The sequence below is a fragment of the Gymnoscopelus braueri genome (genome assembly GCF_963280865.1).
Source record: "Gymnoscopelus braueri genome assembly, chromosome: 6".
NCBI lineage: Eukaryota > Metazoa > Chordata > Actinopteri > Myctophiformes > Myctophidae > Gymnoscopelus > Gymnoscopelus braueri.
Window position 1 is genome coordinate 32,813,356 of NC_137607.1, and position 20,733 is coordinate 32,834,088.

General features: G+C 40.9%; 1 protein-coding gene across 1 annotated transcript in view; it reads left to right on the top strand.

Annotated features, from left to right (window-relative positions):
* The window catches only part of farp2 (FERM, RhoGEF and pleckstrin domain protein 2), a 47,061-nt gene that overhangs the window by 8,930 nt on the left and 17,398 nt on the right, over positions 1–20,733 (top strand). Inside the window, exons 3-13 of the mRNA XM_080429702.1 lie at positions 5,930–6,034; positions 8,510–8,552; positions 8,648–8,726; positions 9,279–9,376; positions 10,779–10,893; positions 17,443–17,590; positions 17,692–17,787; positions 18,065–18,228; positions 18,971–19,039; positions 19,165–19,222; positions 19,388–19,637. Of these exons, the coding sequence (XP_080285828.1) occupies positions 5,930–6,034; positions 8,510–8,552; positions 8,648–8,726; positions 9,279–9,376; positions 10,779–10,893; positions 17,443–17,590; positions 17,692–17,787; positions 18,065–18,228; positions 18,971–19,039; positions 19,165–19,222; positions 19,388–19,637 (1,225 nt within the window). The remainder of the gene's footprint in view (positions 1–5,929; positions 6,035–8,509; positions 8,553–8,647; positions 8,727–9,278; positions 9,377–10,778; positions 10,894–17,442; positions 17,591–17,691; positions 17,788–18,064; positions 18,229–18,970; positions 19,040–19,164; positions 19,223–19,387; positions 19,638–20,733) is intronic.

Consider the following 20,733-nt stretch of genomic DNA (forward strand, 5'->3'; position numbering starts at 1 on the left):
TTTTCAGGTGGGTCACAAATTTCAACCAATCAGGAAAGCGAACCCCTTTATCAGCTTCAATTTGATCTAATTTTGTCTACAAATATTCTTGTTTCATCACTTCCAATTTCACGTGTTTATCCTGTATGTATCGTGTATTCACCTGTTACCTAGGCTATGTGTTTTCCACTTCCTGTCGATTTGATCCAATGAAATCCAATGAAACTGGTCAGATGACCAATGATATCCAATGAAATCGACAGGAAGTGGAAAACACACAGCCTAGGAAACGGGTGAATAGAGTACTGAAGTCACTCGTTCATCCCCAGGTTCGTAAAGTAATTTCGCTTTGGAGAATAACATTGGGTAATCATAGAATCGTCTCATATAAGAATTGTGGTCCAAAAATAAACAAACTGTCTCTGCGATATTGTCAGGGAGGAGGTTCTGTATCGTTTATGATAGTCAGTCACTTATATTTGATACAGTCTGTTTCTGGCGAAAATGTTACTCATTCGGCGGAAGTAACATTATCGTTTTCTCACCGTCAGTTGATGCTTCATATCCATAAGAGTAAAACCGCCGGGGTCATTGGTTTATTTTTGGAACACAGTTCTTATGTGACGCGATATTAAATACGTGGGATTATAATGGGGGGGTGGGAAATAATGGGATTCAGAATGGGGGTGGAAAACTGCGAACCAGGTAGACAAACCTAGGATGTGTAAATTACGTCAGACTTCGGCGCTCTGTGTTCTCTCTCCTGATTGGATCAAAACAGAGAAATTACCTAGACCCACTTTAAGGAGACTAACCCCCCCCCCCGTTCTGTTGTCTGTTCATGTTTTATCATAGAGAAAATCCATCAATCGTAGACTTTGTTGTTAATCTCAAGTGTTTCATGCAGAGGTGGATGGCATATGTGTACTGTATTTATAAGCATCTGTAAGTGGGGATTTAGTTTTTGACACGTTGCATACAATTAGTCAGTGTTAGGAGGAAATAGAAATGATAACATGTCTGTCTGTCAGAACTTTAGATTTAGATGACTTTCCAATTCAAAGTGATGAGTCATGTCTTGTAGTCAGAACTTACTGCTCAGTGCTCACTGCTCAGTGGGCGTTACCAAGGTTCGCCTTCTCTTAAAAAGACTTTGATACAACTAGGACTTGTTGTGTGTATGTATGTGAAAATATGCAAGCTATGTCTGAATATATACAACTTGTTCTCGGAGGGTACAACATCGCATGAGGGTTGGGAATATGTACAGGCTCATGAACAAATGTATACTACCAATCTCTTGATACTGTCCAACCGTGCAGAATTGACAGAAACAGAAGTCAATACCTACTGTGTCTGCTCTGCTCTCAAGCAGACCGATTGTAAACACTGATAACCCTTGCATATGGACAAAGTAAGAGGCAGCGAATTGGAGAGAAATGATCTGTGCAGTTGTGCAACGCGGCCACATTCCATGTAGAAATGAGGCTTGATGTGAAATGAAGTAGGCCTGTTGCATAGTAGTGTGTGCCTACAGCCACTGCACACAGCATGCTTTTGTATATTGTCGCTGTCGGGCAGAAGCCTTGTATCTCATTCTCCATATTTAATTGTCTTGTTTTTTTCATATATGTACTTCATTATATGACAGTGTCACACGAAAAATGTCTGATCTATATACAAGCTCATGACGTTGTGAGTTTGTAGACCTGGTTCTTTTGCTATTTGCTATTACATTTTTTTGAAGGTTTTCCTATATTGACATACCCAAAATAGGGCCACTTGGTTGAAAGTGTTTAAGCCTGTTTGTGTTTTTTTTTATAAATAATTATTAACCAATAAAAACAAGAGCTTGTGAAAATATTATTACACTGGATCGATTGGTTATTTTTCCATTTCCTGAAAAGTAATGGTTTTGGACATACAAGGTTTCCACCCGACAGCGAAGATATCCAATCTGGGAGAAGGCGAGAGGCTGAATTTGAATGTAACAGTAGAGTACCGTGTCTCTTTTCCCCTTCTCCCTGGCTGTTTGGATCACAGTGAAAATGGCATCTCTCCGGCTCAGATTGTGGAGGATAATGCTGAATATCCCGGAGGGGGAGGAGGTTGCAGGGATTTTATTTGCACCCAGGACTGGAGCTCCTTGAACGGAGCTACATTCCTTCAAGAGGTTAATGAGTAACACAGCAAGGGAGGGGCTTCAGAAAACTCAACCGGCCCAAACTTACTACTGGTCTGCCCCTGAAACTACTGAAAGGAGAGTCACAGAAGAGTTTTCCTAATCTGCTACTGACTGTTGGTTTTCTCTGCAAAACCACTCCGCAGATTATGTAGTTAAAAGAATTTGACAAGAATAAATTTCACCGTCTGAGCCAACAATTAACATTGAGGTGTGGCTATTTGAAGAGGTGGCTGTCCTGTAAATCCCAATATTTGCATTGTAATTAGACTTGTATTGTTGATGGTTATACTAACGCAGGTTTTGTACAGCTTGTGGACACTATACTGCAGCAGGATTGAAACATTGAAATGTCAGTTCACTTAAACAGATTACACACACTTCTGACATTGTTTTCACTGAAGGGAATGCTGGCTTAACTCTATATCTATCCACAAATGTCTCCCATTGAGCAGATTTAGTTTTCACTAGGCAACCCTGCTTTAGATTATATCCAAAACACACAGTGATTGAGTGGCTCAGCTCGGAGCTGAGCAATTGATTATGTTTATTTCCTATACTAAATTGGCAACTACTGACTCCCACAAGTTGATAAGAAACGGAGGCAGTTTCTACCATTCGTGACTGTTAGATGCCGGTGCATTTTGACCATATATCGGTGCTGGTGTGTGGATAGTGTATTTTGGCCTGAATTCAAAGAATGGACTAAACTAACACTGTGGTTTTCATTCTATGGTTGGGATCAAGCTGAAATCAAGAGGTCATAATGACGTTATTACGAGGGCAACTTGTACATCTTTAATCTGAACACATTTTGATTGGATCAAATGTATTGATGTAACTACACAGTACAGTGATCTCTGTGCAGAGTTGAAATGCTTGACTTTTGCCAATGCAAAACCAGTTCTATTTCATAAGGGTTTTTTAAAAATAAAATGTTACATTACAAACAGATGTTTCACTCTATAATTTTCTCAAAAAGTCACAGGCTAGGATTCCAAACCTCAAGTGCAGTGTGTTCTTGGTACATAGCAATTAGTGCTTCGTTTAGTGAAAACAAACCCCAGAGCGTTGCGAAGGTAAACTTCAGCAGATTTCCTCCCCTGTGACCTCACTGTACTCCATGTTACGGGCCGTGCCGGTTTAGTCTAGAGAGAGAGAGGGGACGGGATGATGGCATGTCTTTAAATTCAAGTCGAGCAAATGACTTTAACTTGAATGTCTGATCCCAGCGGTGGGGGCCAGACAGTAGTTCCTCAGCAGTGAGGTGGATCATTAACACATGGCACAAACCTTTTCCTCCTGACTCACCGTTCATTCACGCAGCAGGGCTCCCTCTGTCCTCACACAACAAACATGAATGAACCTTTCCCTTTTCCCCTAAGCCTGATTCCACTTTCCATGTTCACCTTTTCAACTGTAGCAGGCAGCTTTTTTAAAGGTAGGGCAACAGATAAGGGACAACTTCAAATATTTACATACTTTGACCTATCTGGACAACAGTATCGGTGACTTTTTTTTTCTCCTATGATTATTTGTACATTATATATTTAAATGAGGAGTTCTGAAAAAGGCATCTGTACAGGTAGCAGAATGGAATTGAAGAATCATGGCTGTACTTGACCGTACAATATTGGCCTGTAAATGTACATTGTGAATGTGTAACATTATGACATAGGTACCGTGTTTCCACTTAATTTGAATTTCAAGTGTTTAAAATGATCTGTTGCCCTATCCTTAAAAATGTAGACAGTAAAACATTCAAACGATGTAATGCTTAACTTATATTCAGTGTCGTGTGCCCAAAATAGCCGATCTACAAGCTCACAACACGGCGCCATATGAAGTATAAATCAGGCTTTAGTTTAACTCTTGAGTGTAAAAATGGACCAGAGGATTTTGCTGTATGTAATGACTAAATTAAGAATCTGTCTTTGCAGGGTGGTTTGAATTCAACTTCCTTGCATGTTTTGGTGATTGCATTATAATAACACTATCGTAGTGACATCATATCTCTGCTGTTCGGCCGGAACCAGCTAAATCCAAAATGGTAATTGTTCAGGAAATGAAAAACAAAATATCAATTTTTCAGAAAATGAAGAAAACCTTATATTTTTAAAACAAAGCAATACTGCCTCATCAAACTTGGTATTGTGACTTTATATATTATCAGATACTTGCATGTGTCATTATATTATCACCACTTTACCCAAATCCAGTGCAAGTGGAGTTAGGAGGTTTTGTCCATCATTGATAAGAACAGCTGGCAATGGATCTCAAAGCTCACAACACATCACAACGCATTGTGAGCTTGGAGATCAGCTATTTATGGTGAGCGCCATCCTCATATACTATAGATCAAGCTGAATTCTGTACTTAAACAACTTTTATTTTAACATGCATTGTAAACAACCATGGATCTAACTGTTACCACTGTTGTTCTTCTACAGTTGAGTGCAACAAACAATTCTGCCTCAAATACTCAATCATGTATTTAACAAAAGCGATCATGGCACACCAACAATAAAAAAATGGCATATAAATACAAAATACATTCATGAAAAATAGAATCTTTAGCCTATCAAATCTGTAGCCTACTGCACTAACAATAACAACCACAGTTGAATTTACCTATCATATACCATTTTATTATCACACTGTTGTGTGTTGTGTGTTGCGTGTGTGTGGTGGGTGTTTCTTAGTGCTTAATAGATTGTCATAAAAGCTGTGAAAGTCTTTTGGCATGATCTCCTTGAGCTCTTGGAGATGTTTGAAACAAACTCCTGCACACACTCATTCTCTGTCCATTAACATTTAAAAAGAAAACACGAGCAGATGACCTTTGTGAAGACACCCTTCTCCTCTTTACTGGGGTGACATCTATCAAACCTTGCACATACATTCTCTTCTCTTCCCAGTTTATGTTCTCCCAAAAGCATTGAAAAATCTTCTCCCTGTCTGCCTCATACAGAGCAGAGCTTCTCGAGAGCCTGAGAGGAGGGGGGAGTTGTTTGTTTTTGACGGACAGTTTGAGGGTCCAATGGAGTTAGGAGTTTTCGTCAAAGGCACTTTTTAATACTTTTCGTATGTTATTATTAAAAAAAAAATTACACAGATGTAGAGGGGGTTCAATAGCGTTGATTTATGAAAAAAAAAAAAATAACTGAAAAAGGAGTTAGCTGGTCCCGGCTGGACACTGACGTATAATACACTGGTCCGGGAACCACCAGGGGGTCAAATGTAGTTAATTAATTAACCCTGAGAATTTACAGTGTAGTTTGGGGGTCTCAAAGATTATAAAAAAATAATCTTCCCCTTTGTGCAGTCCCAGAGTTATGTACAATGAATGCACTGACACACTTTCGTACCTTAATGTCTAATAATCTCATGTACATACTGTAGCTGCTGCTTTGTAGATCTACCAAAGTGCACCTAACTTATGCACCTTATGTCTTACCTCATGTACATACTGTACCAGCTGATGTATGGTATGTAGACATGTTTCTCTGTACTGTTACATGTCTTTTCTCCTTGCTCTCCCTGTCCTCCCCCCTCTTCTTTTATTTTTCTCTTCCAGCAAACAACTAAAACGATGGAGCTTGGACAAACATTTTTTGCACTTGTAAACCTGTGATGTGACAGAAGTTGATTCTGATTCTGCGTTACAGACCCATAAGGGTCCATTTGGACGCCTGGTGGGCCCCCGTACCAGATGTTGAGAAACGGTGATATAATGCACTCTCCTTTTCTCTTCCTTCTATTCTTTAGCCAAAAGACTTTGGACAGACCCTTCTCTCTGAAGTCTTCCAGAGGGGCAACCTCATGGAGAGTGATTACTTTGGCCTTGAGTTCCAGAACATGCAGATGAACTGGGTATGTGTATTTCTTGTTGTATTGTGCGTTTGCAACTGTTTTGCGTACTCTGTAATCTTTCATGTCGTACCTAGGATTTGAACTCTGGTCCATTTTTTTAAAATACTGTTGACCTCTAACAGAGAACACGACCTATTTCAGTTTCATGCAATACCTCTTGTCAACCAGTAGTGGTCCTACCTGACCACTGGATCTAAATGTCTTAATAGAAGAGCAGGGAGACCACATCCAACCACTACACTACAGTTAGAACTTGTGGAAGAGTTCTTGGAAATGCGTTGCTGAGATTTTAAGCCAGTTGTTTGATCATTTGCCTAAACAAAAAGTTGTAAAAATAGCGGTTTGAGGAGGACATTAAAACTACATTATTGCATTATACAGTGGTCTCCCTCCTCAATCGTTTATGCATTGGATCTTTGCCTCGTTGGGAACCCTAGGACTCTCCACTTTGTTGTGTGGCAGTTATATTGTTTTAACATACTCTACCATACAGATTGGGTAAAATATGGATGGCAGCTTTAACTGTGTTCTGGTTCAGGATTCAGTTGAGGATTTTTGATGAGTTGGCATCAGCCGCAGCATTTTATTTATTTATTTTCACCAAGTTGACCAGTGAAAATATTTTTATGGGGTTTTACTTTGTTCTTCTGATGTTCTTGAACCGTGCCCAGAAACGGAACAGTGCAGGTCATGGTGGAATGGAGGCTGCTGGATACCGTTGCTGTCGGATAGAAACCTTGTATCTCCGTATTTCTTTTCTTCTTTCTTTTAATGTTTTTTGGTAAATGAATGCCCTACTTCATCATACAAGAGTGTTGCACGAAAATAGCAGATTTACAAGCAAGCAGCCGTGATGTGGCGCGTTGTGAGCTTGTAGATTTGCTATTTTCCTTATTTTCAAATGTCTTTAAAAGTAATAATGAAAATGGAACGGTTTTGGACATACAAGGTTTCCACCGGACAGCAACGGTATGTGTAAAAGCAAAGCGGACAGATGTGAAAGGTTTATGATGGCTACTTCAAAGGGAGCGGGGCGGACAGCCGTTTCAAGCCAAAAAGACATCAGATGTCTGTTGTTTTTACCAGACCCCGCAGCTTCTAAGCAGATATTTAGACTTTTCTGATTGTTGAGTTCACATTCAAGGAAATGTCATTTAAGAATTTGTCGCTGTCAGGCAGAAACCTTGTATCTCCATATTTCAACTTTTAATGGGGATTTCTTTCAAAACGTGCTGCGGTGGGACGCGCTTTGAGCTTGTAGATCTGCTATTTTTGCAATTGTTTTATTTGAATCCTGAATCCTTTTGACATATGAGGTTTCCACCCAACCCCAACACATTCCATTGTATTGTTATATTACATTGAAGCTGAAATGTTCTTTATATTCTGTTTTTGTTTTGGATGGGGGTGGCTTTAAGTGTAGCCATTATGCAGAAACCATCTCGATCTGTTGATGACGTTATTGTAATATTATTTCTTGATTTGAGATGTTTTTGAAGAAAAGGTTTCTGGTCCAAACAACAAAGAGTTCCTGTTAATATTAAGGAGAATAGAATATTGGGAGATAATATCAGTGTATTAATATTATCTGTGAGTACATTCCACACTCAATGAAGGCCAGATGGAACAAGCATGCTTCCACAGTGACGACTGGACCCCAAACTTTGACCACTACATTGCCACATCCCTCTGCTGTGTTTTACACAGTGGTGTAAAGTAACTAAGTACATTTACTCAAGTACTGTTCCTAGTATATTTTTGAGGATTTTTTTTACTTTACTGGAGTGTTTCCAATTTTCAGTACTTTTACTTCTACTCCACTACATTTCAGAGGCAAATATTGTACTTTTTACTTCACTGTCTACAATTATTTGAAAACTTTAGTTACTAGCTACTTTGTATATTCTTCTTCTTATTAGTTATTTTAGAAACGCAAGTTGATGATGTCATTTGCCCAATGTGTGATCTAACCCTATGGAATTTATGGAATGCATGTGAAAATAAAAAACAACTTAATACTTCCTAAGGTTAATATGAGCATGCTTTTTTTGCACATGCATTCCATAAATTCCATAGGGCTAGACCACACATGAGCATATGACGTCATCAACTTGTGACAGGCATTGCCTCTATTGAGTGAAAGATTAACTGTTTCTAAAAGAAATAAAATATTTAAGGTGTTTTTAATTTGACACTTTAGTTAGAGGACAATTATAATGTATTAACTAAGGCATATTTGGCTCATTAGCCAGGGATCCTTTTTATACCAAATCTCTGCTGTGAGCTTGTAGATCGGCTATTTTCGTGAAATGTTTCCAATGGGTGAGGAAAATGTGTTGATTTGCTAAAAGTGTGACTTTCGGAACTTTTCGTCATGAGAGTGGATGATCACTATACAATATTTGTACTTATGCCATGACCAGGTCACAACCCAATGCATGACACTGACAAGACGGTATCATTCTGTGTCCTCAGGTTTGGTTGGAACCCACAAAACCCATTGTGAAGCAAGTGAGAAGTAAGTGTTCTTAAACATAAACCTGGATATCTCCATTAAAAGCATTATGGGATATTAATCAGCGTTTTCTCCTCAATCTTTGTCGTACATTTCAGGACCTACAAATGCACTTTTTAGACTGTCGGTGAAGTTCTTTCCTCCAGACCCCGGTCAGCTACAGGAGGAGTATACGAGGTCAGTGGCTTGTTCTTTCCAACTTAGTGATGCTAATTATCATGCCTGCGTAATAAGGCTTTAGGGATGTGTTCATCATCATCACATAACAAAAGAATTGAGTAATCAGATAGTTATGTCTTTTCTTTTTATTTTTTTTGAGAAGGCCAGTCATATCATCACTCAGTGTCTGCGCTCACAAAAGTGAAAGAGTGCTTTTAATTAAAAGCTGTTCATAATAATGAAAAGAAAAGCGCTGATTTGATGGGAAATTATAATGTGCCTATTGTCTCTTTTTTTTTTTGTCACCCATTTAATGGAAGAACACAGCGGTAGAAATGGCTGTTGGTGTGCATTATGCTTACAGTCCAGAATGACACGCATGAACGGTTGACTCAACCACTTAAAAATAAATGTACCATAACATCTATCACAATAGATAATGGCTATTTTCATTTCAGCTGTGCTTTATTTTCATATAAACATCTGTCAAGAGGCATAAGCATGGTTAATTCTCAGTGAATACAAACAGATGGCCATTAAGCCGCTGTGCTTTTCTCCCGTTCTTCTCAGGTACTTGTTTTCCCTGCAGATGAAAAGAGACCTGATGGAGGGCAGGTTGATCTGCACGGAGAACACAGGGGCGCTGATTGCTTCTCATCTCGTCCAGTGTATGTACAGACCTGCTTTATGTCAGCACACCCCTCACCCTAGGCGAGATATATATATATATATATATATATATATATATATATATATATATATATACAGTAAATATATTGATTGATATATATCAGGGCTCTTCAACGTTTTTCCGGCCAAGAACCCCTTAGCTGAGAGAGATGAAGCAGGGACCCCCTCTATATTGTATAAAATTGTGTTGCAGATTAAACTTCTTTTTTTTTTTACTTGGTCTGCTCTTTTTTCCCTCTCTACACCTATACCTCATTGCCAAAAATAGCCGATCTACAAGCTGCGAGGCGTTGTGAGCTTGTAGATCTGTTATTTTTGTCTAAAGTTCTCCTCAGAAAAGGGATGCTAGTGTTCACGCGGTTAATGTAAAAATAAATATCAAATCACACAAAGATTTGGCGGCACCCCCTGTAGTAACTCTTTGAGGACAACCTAGGGGTCCCGGACCCCCTGTTGAAGACCCCTGATATGTATCACAATGTTTCTCCGCCAGTGGGGTTGGTCCCAGTTGCGAGGTGCTGTGACAGAGACACAGTTGTGAACAAAGAAACCTCTTTAAGAAATATTGTGTGTATTTCCTATATATGACATCATGACATTGTGGCCAGTGCAGAATGTGTGGGAAAAAATGGTTCTGAACCACAAATTGAAGCCCCGCCCCTTTTCACGTGTTGCGGCTCGTGTTTACTTGCATCCCCTTAAGCACTGGTTTGTGTGGTTTTGACTAGATTAACACAGCAAATCCCAACCTGTGGCCCGGGTCCCGCTGGTGGGCCGTGAGGATATTGCAAGAGGGTCCCCCAAATAATTGGCAAAACACTAGGTTTTTATTGATAATATAACAACAATATAAAACATTACAGTAAAATAAATGTCATGGTGAAACACTTTCGATTGATTGATCATTAAAATAAACATACTCTGAAAACCTTCCGTCGTGTTAAGTGGTCAGATGGGTGGGCCGAACATTTTTGGGTGGGCGACCCCAAATATTTTTAACTCAAACTTTGCTTCTGGGGTGTCCCTGGAACAACATATTTTGAGATGGGGTGGGGGGGGGGGGGGGTCCGCGGCCAAATACGGATCATTATGGGTGTCCTTGACATGAAAAAGTTCGAGAACCACTGATTATAGCAACATATTTTTTTTCAAAAAACCCAGAGGGAAAGATTTGAATTGTTTGCTTTAAAATGTATATATTCAAAGATTTGCACACATTTTCATGATTTAAAAAAAAAATAGCACATCTACAAGCTCATAGCGCGGCACCAGCTTGTATATCTGCTATTTTTGAATAGCCCAAAAAAATTAAAAATGACACAGATGCGTTCCCGTTCTTAAACAAATGTTAACCATCTCCTCTCGTCCTGCAAACCACAGCGGAGATCGGTGACTATGACGACATGGTGGACAGGGACTTCCTGAAGATGAACCGGTTGTTACCCTATCAGGAGAAGGTTCAGGAGAGGATCATGGAGCTCCACCGCAGACACCTGTGAGTTACTTCACTGCGTCTTCTCAGTCATGTGCCTAATTTATATACAGTAATCGGTAGTATTTACCGTGTCTTTTTTTTGGGCGGTGAAACCGCCCCTATATGTGAGGTTTGGATATTTGCACACCAAATCCTGCGCTGTGATTGGCCACAAATGTACCCCCCTAACCCTGCACCGTGATTGGCCAATCACAGTCTATTCAGGACTGTGATTGGCTAGGGAAACATGACACATGTGCATAGCCCTGTATAAGAAACCATAACTTTAAAAAAGATGTGTTTTTTTAAAGTTATGGTTTCTTCCATCACTTCTTCCATCACTTCTTCTATCACTGTGATGACCACTGTGACCACACCGCCCACTTCACACTGGGTGTGATTTTTACTTTTCGTCTGACGTACCCAAATAGAGATAGATTATTAATCAATTATTTTCGCAAATAATTAATTGTCTCCGCCGTAGGTGGAGAGTATGTTTTCGCTTCGTCCCGCCGTGTGTGAGCAAACATTGTTAGCCAAGCTAACATTGGTCAAGCTCCACGTGACACGTGTCAATATGTTGACACCAATGCCTTTGATTGGCTAGAGGGACGCATGACGAAATAAAATCCTATAAATAGGTGTGTCACTTCAAAAAGCCGTTTACGTGTTTTGAAGTGAGGTAAGACAGGATCAATCAGTCTTGATTGGAACAGTACCTTCCAGTCCAAATCACCCGTCCGTGCGTGTGTGTGTCCCTCTGAGAACACCTAACATTGGTCAAGCAAAGGCGCAGAAGGCCAAAGCTAAGAAAGCATACTCATCTACAACAGTAACACAGAAGAGGACTATAGAGTTGAATTGATCCCACAACAAGGCCGAAGTCTTAATACTGTAACAATTGGCCGCCTTGATCAAATACATTATGTAGCACTAGAGAAAACTGACATAGATCAAACACACCAATCAACTGCTGAAACTGTTCAAGACAATGAAGATGAAGAAGACAGACAAGCATTTGAACAAACCAGTCAATTACGACGACTCCCATATGACACATTGCTTCAAGAAGAACATCTTTTAGATGCAGACACTACATTTTCAGTCGCCCCTGCAGAACACCAAAAACCACGCGCATTCTACCAAGACGACCCGTTCTACCAAGACGACCCGTGCTATTAAAATAGCACGGGTCTGCTGGCGGAGACTTGTGCTCCGAGGAGCACATTTTCTAGTTATTTATTTTATCGATAAAATAGATTAGCTTGATTAACTGTTGCACCCCTACTTGACATTACTGCTGATCTTCTTTTTTGAGGATGCCATTGGATTCTGTTCATTTCGGTACAGTATGCAAATCAACTTGCAGAGACTTGAAACTAGCTTGAGATGGGTAATCCAACACAGTACAAATTCTATCGCTGTTAATGATTTATTTATTCAGTTAAGTTATCATTGCACTTTAATGCATTTAAAAGCGCGGATTGGTTTCAAAAGTCGACCCAAAAATGGTCTCATGAAAAGATTGATTTACAAACAAAATTTGTTTATATTCTGTTAAATTTATCAGCCAGAGAAGCAGATCATTTTATGGTATGTTTATCGGCCCTACGTTTGACATAAAAAAAGGGAGAACTCTGGCGGTTGTTTTGTAAGTGCTTTGTACAATGGCCCGGCAGTTATGTCGAGTCGACAGCGAGTCATAGTGAACAGGTTAAACATGCCAGACCACTGGAATGGTCACATAATGGTCTCCTATGACCAAAATGACATATCTTCACTTCAGTTGAAAATGTATAATTTCTAAATTAGCTTCATGTGCAGGTGGAGCAGCATAATGGCCTTTAAAAATGGAGACTTGAGGTGGGGTCCATGGGGTCCCCAGCAAAATGTGTTCAAAAATAATTGTAACCACTCTAACCCCTATCTATATACATTGCTCACGAGTTGTGAGGTTGTAGATCTGCTATTTTCTAAAACAGCTTGAGAAAATGTGAAACATTTTAACAACACCATGTTGTATGGTGTCCCTGGCACAAGATATTTTCAGATGGGGTTCGGTGGACAAATACATATTCATTTGGGGGTCCTTGAAAAAAGTTTGAGAACCACTGAGTCATTGGAGAAACAAAACCTTGTCAAACATTGTTGCCCTAAAAAACAAGCGCATTATACTCCTTTTCTGAGCAAGGCAGAAAGTACTGGCAGGATTTTGCATTGGAATTGTGAAGCCCTCCCTCACCTGGAGATCTTCCAAATTGCTCTTTGAGCTCTGTTGAAATCCACACTCCATCCAGGAGTGTGCAGCAGCCACCCGTCATTGTAATGGATGAAAAAGCACCTCACTGGAAGACCACCCAGCCCACCCAGGTTCAACACGAATAGAGCCATTTAAAGCTGCCTACATTCCCCCGGCCGTAGAGATTTACACAAGACACAAATTCCCTCTTTTGAGAAGCATGCAAAGCCCTTGATCTCTTCAGGCCTGATATCTGTTATTGTCTACTCTGCGATCACTTTGTAAGAGCAACACGCCATTGCACCATAGTAACCTCTTCAAATATCGGGTCTGTGGTTTGTGTTTTTGGAGCGAGCGCTATGATTTAATGCCACTGTTGCCTGGAATTTTCCGCTCAACATTGGATGAGTGTGGTATCTTTCAATGTAGTCAAATTCAATAGTGCTACGCAGTAAAAGTTAGTTGAATGAACACAACAGAGGTCTCTGTGTGCACATTGCTGCTTCCAGGTTATATGGTGCTCTTCTTGGGGCTCTTTTCATGTGATTTAAACACACACATTAAGCAGAGGCTTTAAAAAGAGGCGACCATGACAGTCTCACTAGCCAAACCAACCATACCAAGAGCTTGTTGGCACCTCTTCAGAGTCCTGCTTTTAATGTTAATCCTTTCACAAAAGCCCTTGCTGCGTTTTCCCACAACTAGCTTCTCCGTTCACACGACGCTGGCCTCCCGTGTCTCTCTCTCTCTCTCTCTCTTTCTCTCTCTCTTTCTCTCTCTCTCTCTCTCTCTCTCTCAAACCTGTTGCATACAGTAGGTGGTTCTACAATTGGGTCTTCTCTGTTAAATGCTTCACCCATTTTCAACCTTATCTTCATATAATTGGTCCTCAATAATGCTCAACATCTGCTATTTTTGAAGGTTTTTGAAAAGTCTTGAAAGTGTGAGTAGTACTGATTTTAGAAGGCATTTGTAGAATCGGCCTCAGGTCTCAATGGGTTAACCACATGAACCACACCCTATTCTGGGCATGTCGTAATAGACGAAAATTCTGCGAAAATGGCTCAGTGGCTCTACAAGCTCACATTTGCTGTAGAGGGAAAATAGGAGGTAGGGGTCTATATGGATAGACCCCTGGGGGCCCCGGGCAACGAAGTATATAGGGTTCAAGTGGTTAAGCCCTATAAAAGAATCTCTGAAATGGCAGGTCTAAAGGCTTGTGAGCTTGTAGATCTATTTCACATATAAATGATATATGCCCAAAATAGATACACCAGGTTGAAAGTGAGTAAACCGTCTCTGTTTGACTGTCAGAGTGGAAGTGCGGGGGCTGCTAGCATCCTACCCCTAATCCCCTGCTCTGGCCACTTGTTTATTAGCCCTAAGGCTAGTAGGGCAGTGGAGGCCGGGCACTAAGGAGATTTCACTGCTTAACGGATGAACAAAATTAGAATGTGGTGGTGGTGATTGGAAGGATACACTCCTCCTAACGTTATTCGGTTGTAATGCAGTGCCGTCATCCAGAAAGATTTGAGAGGCTATTGGCGGGGGGGGGGTGGGCGGGGGGTTTAAGGTCACGTTGTGTGTTGAGTATCGTGTATCTGTACATCATCATCTCCCTGTGTTTACAGACACTGTCATACCTTAACGGCCATATCAATCTAATCTGCTCACCATTAGCATAGATTGCCCCGTTCTTCAACAAATGTTGTGTACATAATGGAGTGTATACTTAAAATCTCAGCCTATGTTTTTAAACGTCATTCACTAGCATTCATGGTGAAACGTTGTGGAAAAACACTCCAAAAGACTTTAGTCGCGAATTAACCCTTTTGAAAATCACTATGCTTATTTATTATTTTAATTTAATCTAAAATTACTGTATTATTACTCTAATAGTAACAGGGTCCCCACGGTCATGAAATTCCTGGAAATATTTGGAAATAAAAATTAAAAAAATCCAGTACTGGAAAAGGTTTGGAATTGATCAAAGGTCCTGGAATTTATCAAGGGTCCTGGAATTTTTTTTGGCTATGCATTGTTTTTGGCTATTGATTTTGTTAACACAAAACATTTTCATAAACATGTATAACATTACACGAAATATGTAACATAAGTAGTTTTTCGCCGAACGGGCTGTGTGATGGCAGCCTAATGTATGTCTCAATTGTTAGGTTGCACTGCATAGGGTGCCAGGTTGGTGTCAAGTAATAAAAAGAACAGAGCTACAAGCTCACAACATGCTGCAGCGTGATGAGTAGTTAGCTTGTAGAGCTGTTCGTTTGTCACGTGACACCAACCTGGCAACGTGCAGGTTGTGTGTTTGCTGTCCCAACAAACAATTGCGAGCAACATGTGAATAGTCGGTGAAGCATAAACGAACGCAGTTAAAATATATCTGTTGAACTAGTAGTATGATCCACAATGCCAGGGAAATGTTTGTTTAATAATTTGTGGCTTACAAATGAAAAGTTTAAAGACTGGGTAAAGCGAGAAGAGGACCCGAATAGAGCTGGCTGGTTTTACATAATTATGTTCATCCCTCCTCGTGTCTGACAGTATCCTCTTGTTGAAAACTTAATAGGAAAAACATAGGAAAAACTTCAACAAAAGTGTAATTTAAAACATCCTTGCATCCTTCATTACTTTTAAATTCATAAATGGGGCAAATGCAAGGCAATATTATTTTTTTTAAAAAGTCATACGGATGCCATAATGAGTCTATTCCAGTGAGCTATGCCCTAATTTTGCACGAAATTTTGAATGGAATTGTACCATTCTATATTCTATGCTTTATTTTTGCTACACTGCCTGTCTTTGGGCATTGTACATAGGAGTAAGAGACACATTATTGCGCTGAATGATTGTTATATAGGCCTGGAAATTGGGCTAAATATTCTGGAAAAGTTTTGGAAAAGTTTTGGAAATTCATTGCTAAAAATGTGTGGGGACCCTGTAGTAATAAAACACGTTTTTATACCCCTGGAAAAAGAATTCTTAAAATTGGAGTGCTGCATCTCAAACTTGAATTAGCTTAGCTTGAAGAGGACTTCTAGTGATGGTGAGTTTCAGTTAATGTTGACAAAAAGTTCAGGTACATTCTGTAACTGAATATGGACCGAACAGAAACAAAACCATCTAAAAGATAAAGCAAATTTGTGGGAAATGGTCAACTATGTGAAACTATGCGGCTGATGTGGACAATGTAATGGACGTAGTAACACTGGTATGGTACTTTAAATTGGGAAAGTCAAAATGGCTGCTGTACTGCATACTGTAGTTACAGGTCCTAAAAGAGCCTGAAAGCAGCAGCTGTCCAGAACCCGAGTGGCAAAGACGAAAACGGCACTTGTTTCCACAATTAGGATTTATAGTCCCAGGCTCCCAACATCCAGCTTCTCAAAGATTATGACGATATTAGGCCATATGTTGTGCTGTGTTTTTGACTTGACAAGTTAGACTTTCAAACATGTGCCCTGCCAGGCTCTTATGCAGAAAGACATGGTGGAATGCTGACAGCACTGATCTCCTTGAGCAAAGTACTTAACCACTTTCCCTATTTTGGGCATGTTATTATAGGCAGACATTTTCTAACTTTGTCACAAATGATCAAAAAGCAGATCTATAAGCTCACAACTATTATTTTCACTATTCGTCATACTGTATATAGGACTTTTAATGAACAAAAAAAAAGCATATTCTTGTACTGCACATAAGAGACTTTTTGGATGAAACTGGAGGTAATATAATCTACTTAAGAAAAGAAGCACGCATGTTTTGCATGCCTGTCTGCCTTTTGTTTTTCAGTCCCTGAAGTAACCTGTCAGTTGATCCCAAGCCATTAGCTGTGTGGTACTGTAGAATGGGAGCTATGTGGGAAACGGCTTCCAGTAAATACCAAAAATCCCAAGCAAGACATTTTGCAAATGAATGTGTAATGTAACCGCATGCATCAGCTCAGAACATCTGACATCCATCAGATAGGAGCAGGTATCGGAACAAAAACCAAAGTGTACTCCATTTTAAACCGTACAGTATTAACCTGCACTTTGCCAAAGAACACATAAAGGAGACATTTACTGTAGGCCAAAAATTAAAGTTCATTCAACCTATTTAGACCTGAGGCCGATTCTAAAAACGCCTTCTAAATCTTTTCTGAAAAACTTCAAATATTTATTCAAATATTACTAAAAATGTATGTTGCTATATACTGTACATAGCAACAACAACCCCAAAAGGGGTTCCCGTCTCGAAAGGTACAGTTACAAATAGGGGTTCCCGCCCCAAAATGGGTTAAATATTAATGTATGGGATGTTCTTGTCCTCCTCAGTGGTCATACTCCGGCTGAATCCGACTTCCAAGTCCTGGAGATTGCCCGTAAACTGGAGCTGTATGGAGTCCGCTTCCACCCAGCAGCCGACCGCGAGGGCACCAAAATCAACCTGGCAGTGGCCCATATGGGACTGATGGTTTTCCAGGTGACTGCTACAGCTATCCAACCGCACCACCATGTTCCCACACAGATTGTTTTGGGATTTAATTTCTTTGCCACTTACGTAATGTTTAAATTGTTCTCCAGGGCAATACGAAAATAAATACTTTCAACTGGTCGAAGATTCGCAAACTGAGCTTCAAGAGGAAGCGCTTCCTGATCAAACTCTACCCGGAGGTTCATGTAAGTACTGATTTATTCTTTTTCTCTGTTTACTTTTTAATTAACTTTTTGAAAATCGTTTTCTCCTAGTTCCTTTGAGATAAAAAAAAAAAAATACAAAAAATATATATATATTTTGAAAAATAAATAAATAAATAGGTGACGTCAAAAGACGTCATTGGCACTAATGGCACACTGAAAACGGCCGTCAAAAGACGTCATTGGCACTCAATGAGTTAATAGACGAATATTTTATTTTTAACTTATTCTTTTTCTGCTCTGTCGTTTTTTTTTTTAGGGCCCCCATCAGGATACTCTTGAGTTTATGATGGCCAGTAGAGACCAGTGTAAGATCTTCTGGAAGAACTGCGTGGAGCACCACTCCTTCTTCCGTCTGTTTGACCAGCCTCAACCCAAGTCCAAAGCTATTCTCTTCAGTAGAGGCTCTTCCTTCAGATACAGGTATGTTCAGTGGTGGACAGTAAAGAAGTACATTTACTAGAGTACTGTAGAGAATTTTACAAAGTAAAAAACTAAAAGTATTTCCATTTTTTTTAAATATATTTTTTTAGACTCACTCCACTACACTACATTTCAAAGACAAAGATTGTACTTTTGACTCCACTACATTTCTAGGAAGGGAAAAATACATACGAATTAACCACTTGCCCTATGTCAAATATAGTGATGCCCTATGTCAAATATAGTGATGCCCTATGTCAAATATAGTGAGAATAGCAGGTCTACAAGCCCACAAGATGTTGCGATTTGCCATTTCCTCTTCCATTGATATTTTTCTTGGAAAATGTATTGTATGTATATGTATATTTTAATACAGAAATGCATTGATATTAAAAGAAAATGTACTTTGTAGTTTGTGCTTTTGAATACTTAAGTATTTTAAAAAGCATGTACTTTTGGATGTATTTTTAAAAGCAAGTACTCCAGTACTTTAACTCAAGTTCACAAATACTCATTGCCGATATTTAGATTAAAAAGCAAGTGGGTATTTCTAAAGTAGGTCAAAATGGAGAAACTTTAGCGGGTGGTGATTTCAGTGTGGTGGTGCGTCTGCAGTACTGCGATGCACTTCACGTTCCGCATTCCAGTGTGTTTTGGGCCCTAGGCACGCTTGCCGGTGGTCAGCACGCTGCTGTGGTTTGTATATAGTATTTTGACTCTAAACTGTGCCGTTGTCCACCAGTGGTAGGACTCAGAAGCAGCTGGTGGAATATGTCAGAGACAGTGGAGCAAAGAGGACCCCGTACCAGAGGTGCGTATTTCCATGTCTATACAAAAAAAAGACAGCAAGCATTTGCTTAAATCTGCAATTCTTAACAAGCATTGAGGAATATTTCTAAATTTTAAAAGCCTGATGTGGTGCTTTTTCCTTTTCAGGAGGAACAGTAAGATTCGAATGTCTGGTCGCTCCATGGCCACAGACGTGCCAAAACAGGTCAGTCGATGGAGTTATTCTGATGGGTCAATGGTGAAATGGTGAATTACATTGTCATGGAAAAACTAATGGAACTTTTATCTCTCCAATTGCTTTTCCCTCTTCTGTATCTCTCTACCCCCCCCCCCCCACCCCATTTCTCTTGTCCTTGTTGCATTGTTTCAGAGCTTGTCATTTAATGACAGCCTCCGGTCCCCAGGATCCCCTGCCTCCTCCACCATGTCCTTCTACTCTCCACACAACACTCTCCCACGGATGGAGTTGCAACCTCAGCCACAGCCCCTGTCCTTACTGAGCCAATCTCCAGCACCTCCGCAGCAGCAACTTCAGTCCCATCCGCAAGACACCAGACCCCCCAGCCCTCCGAGGGAAGAAACCGTCAAGGCGGCTTCTCCGTCCCACTTCTCTTTTCAAGGTGCCCCTAGCAATCAGGCAGCAGGAGACTGCAGCCGCCCCTTGTTTGTGTGTGTAGAGAGTAGCACTTCCATACCACAGCCCTTTCAAAATGGCAATGAGGATAGCGAGCGAGGCGGGAGAAGGGGAACAGGGTGCGGGGTCATCGGGGTAGGGGGGAAGAGGAAGGGTGGGGCTCTGACACCCGAGGCATTTGAGGCGGAGCTGTTGCGCGCCAAGCAGAATCCCATGTTCTCCATGGCCAGCTCACCGCTGCAGGTAACCGAGGAGTTCATAGACGACGACCCCGCCGAGATTTCTTTCTATGGCGGTGGGGCCGAGGCCTACGCGTTCGGGCGAGACGGCAAAGCCGATCGGTTCGGTTACACGGATGAAGCCGACCTTGACAAAAACAGGATCTATAGCCTGGGCCTCGAAGACCTGAACGGCAACGCCAACCCCTTTTTGGACGGCGTCGCCGCTCGATCCGAGACCAGCTCGCTGGTGAATAACCGCTCGGAGTGCAGCTCTCTGGACAACCTGGGGCTGAGCTCCGCAGGGGAGTCTCTGTCGGTGGGCTACGGGGGCCCCGACTCCTCTTCGCTTCGCCTGCCGGGTTCTGACAACCCGTCCGAGGCCAGCTCCATGGTCAACTTCCCAGCGTACTCTGTGCGCTCGGATACCAGCTCTGCTGTCCAGTTTAGTGACCTGGTGGAGCAACTGGAGCAGCTCAGCTACCCGCCCACAGCCACCGAGGGCTCCGACAATGGCAGCTCGGACTCTGATTCCGACTGGGGCTCGGACAGCGGCCTCCCACCTGAGCAGAACCTCTTTTATAGTAACCCCCTGACGGGGGGCAGTGGAATAGAGGGTTTCCTCCTTCAATGCCACAACCTACAGGCGCTGGCTCTCGCAGACCCCCCTGGATCCCCTCATATTAAAATGTAGAGTTGATCAACCACACTAAGTAGATTATGTCGGGTGTAGGAAAATGTCCGTCAAACAGCAAAACAAACGCAGCACTTAAAACCCCACCCACTCAGGATTGTTTAAGTATCAGTGGAAGCTATGTACAGATTCTTGAAGCGCTGGATTAATAGATGGAACGTGAGGTTTGT